The sequence below is a fragment of the Austrofundulus limnaeus genome, unplaced genomic scaffold (assembly GCF_001266775.1).
Source record: "Austrofundulus limnaeus strain Quisiro unplaced genomic scaffold, Austrofundulus_limnaeus-1.0 Scaffold1028, whole genome shotgun sequence".
NCBI classification, from domain to species: domain Eukaryota; kingdom Metazoa; phylum Chordata; class Actinopteri; order Cyprinodontiformes; family Rivulidae; genus Austrofundulus; species Austrofundulus limnaeus.
This window is the reverse complement of record NW_013953430.1, coordinates 74,406-76,546: the sequence shown is the minus strand read 5'-3', so window position 1 is coordinate 76,546 and position 2,141 is coordinate 74,406. Positions and strand designations below refer to the sequence as shown.

The following is a 2,141-nucleotide window of genomic DNA, read 5'->3' as shown; positions in this document are numbered from 1 at the left end:
ATATATGAGTTTGTATGTAATGTATGAATATAATATACAAGTTTCACTTTTTAAATGGAATTACTGAAATAAATCTACTTTTTCATGATATTCTAATTTTATGACCAGCACCTGTATGTTTATCACAGGGTTCAACAAATCCTACTGCCCGACTGTCCGGGGCAGGTAAAACCCATTGTCGGGCAGGTGGGTGTGTCCCAATGCCTGCCCGGTCGGCCTGTTGGGTCTGTTGGTAATCTATGTTGGTTTGCAACCTGTGTTGGTTAGTCAGCTGCACTGGCTGGTAAAATGTGTTGTTAACCTTTGTTGGTTGTTACCTGTGTTGTGTTTCTCATGTTGTAGCTCAGCGTTCCTCAGAAGTCTGACTCCTTCTGTCAAACCGAGAGACTGAAGAGCTTCAACCAGATTTTCAACAGGTCCTCCGCCCACCTTAACACAAACACAAAGACAGGAGTAACCACTTCTTGAATCATAAGGAGCCAGTCCACTCTATTTCAATAGTTTTTCTTTTCAGGACATATAAGTGATCTGATCTGTACCAGGTTCAACGTTTGGTTAAATTCAGCCTCAACAAAACAGATCTCACTTATTTATTAAACACAAACTAAATTTCAAAGCTGTGAGTGAAGAACTGCTTACAGCCATGCTACTGCAGGGTTTCAGAGGTTCAGTTTCAGTCAAAATGCTGAATCATTGATCATCATCAATAAAACCACTTGTAGAAAAGTAGGCACTTTTACTGCTCTGTGAATCAATAATTCATCAATAATTCAAAGTAATACACTGTAATTCATCTTGCAGGAATCAGTTGTTTCTCTGAAATGAGAGTAATCAGAAAAACATTAAAATGACTGAAATATCCTAATTAATTTATCTGTAAAATGTTTCATGTTTCAAACAGAAGGAGCTGATTTATCAATGAAAGGATGTCTGACTGCTGTCAGCTGTCAATAATCCTGACTGACAGGTCTGAGATGGGACCACCTTACCTTGTAGTGCTGCAGCAGGTGTTGGCACGGCGTCGGACTTTCCTGGTACAGGTGAGTCAGCGTCATCATGCCAAGCTTCTCAGCCAGTTTCATCCAGGGAACGTCTCCGACACTTAGAACCTCCACCAGCCGAGACAACGTGGCTTCATCGAGCGCTGAGCTTTTGGCATCTGCAGCACCGTTAGGTTCACGATTAATGAGTTGGTCTGACCAACAACACAAAGATCTGAGCTGAACAAACCTTCAAAGCTGCTGCTGGCTTTGATCTTTTTACTCTCTCGCCGAGTCGACTTTGGATTCTGTTGATTGTTTAACACATTCTTCACCTAACGAGAGGGTATGAAGTGAACAGAGCAGGAAATGAGGTGAGGAAAGACTGTAAACCCGTTAGCTTTTCCTTTAGTAGTAGGTCTGTTGCTTGCTTGGTAAAGACAGATTTCTGTAGCCTGAGCCAGACTGGGATTTGCTCCATCGTATGAAGAACTCTTGTTTTGTATCCATATTACATAAACTGTCATGAATGTCTTAATAAGCACAATGCCAGGGTTCCCACACCTTGGTCAATTCAAGGACCTTTCAAGGACTTTCCAGTACCAATTTCCTCAAATTCAAGAACCACGCGCGACGACAATTACCTCCTGCTACTACAGAGTGTTACCACTGAACAGGTTTAATATCATGTTAATTCAATGAAAAACTGAACACAGAAGTTGTTGAGTCAGAATCAATGAAAGAAAGTGGATTAAATGTTTACCCTACATTCATATCCACAATACACGGACATGTAATTACCGTATTTTTCGGACTATAAGCTGCGACTTTTTTCCTGAACTTTGAACCATGCGGCTTATAGACCGGTGCGGCTTATACATGGATTTTTTTCTTCAGCCACCAGGTGGCTCTTATGCTGCATTTGCTTCAACCACTCGCTTCAAAAAAAAGGAAAAAAGAAAAGAAAAGAGCGATCTCTTCCAGAGCCGACTGTTGTACCAGGAAGCAGCGATTTAAAGATAGTCAATGGCCAAAAACTCATAAAAGGGGATAAAACAGACATTTTTCACGGTGGAATCTGACTTTGGAGCTTAATCCAGGACCAGTTTGTGGATAAATGTCGAGTGAAGAGCCGCGGACTTTTTTTTTCCCTCATTGCAC

The 2,141-nt window shown here is 41.2% G+C and overlaps 1 protein-coding gene across 2 annotated transcripts in view; it reads right to left on the bottom strand.

Moving 5' to 3' along the window:
• The window catches only part of nfkb2 (nuclear factor of kappa light polypeptide gene enhancer in B-cells 2 (p49/p100)), a gene marked incomplete in the record, with an annotated part of 54,960 nt that overhangs the window by 3,562 nt on the left and 49,257 nt on the right, over window positions 1-2,141 (bottom strand). For both annotated transcript variants that reach the window (XM_014030256.1, XM_014030257.1), the window contains 3 exon segments: window positions 318-429; window positions 990-1,159; window positions 1,231-1,315. In XM_014030256.1, the coding sequence (XP_013885710.1) occupies window positions 318-429; window positions 990-1,159; window positions 1,231-1,315 (367 nt within the window).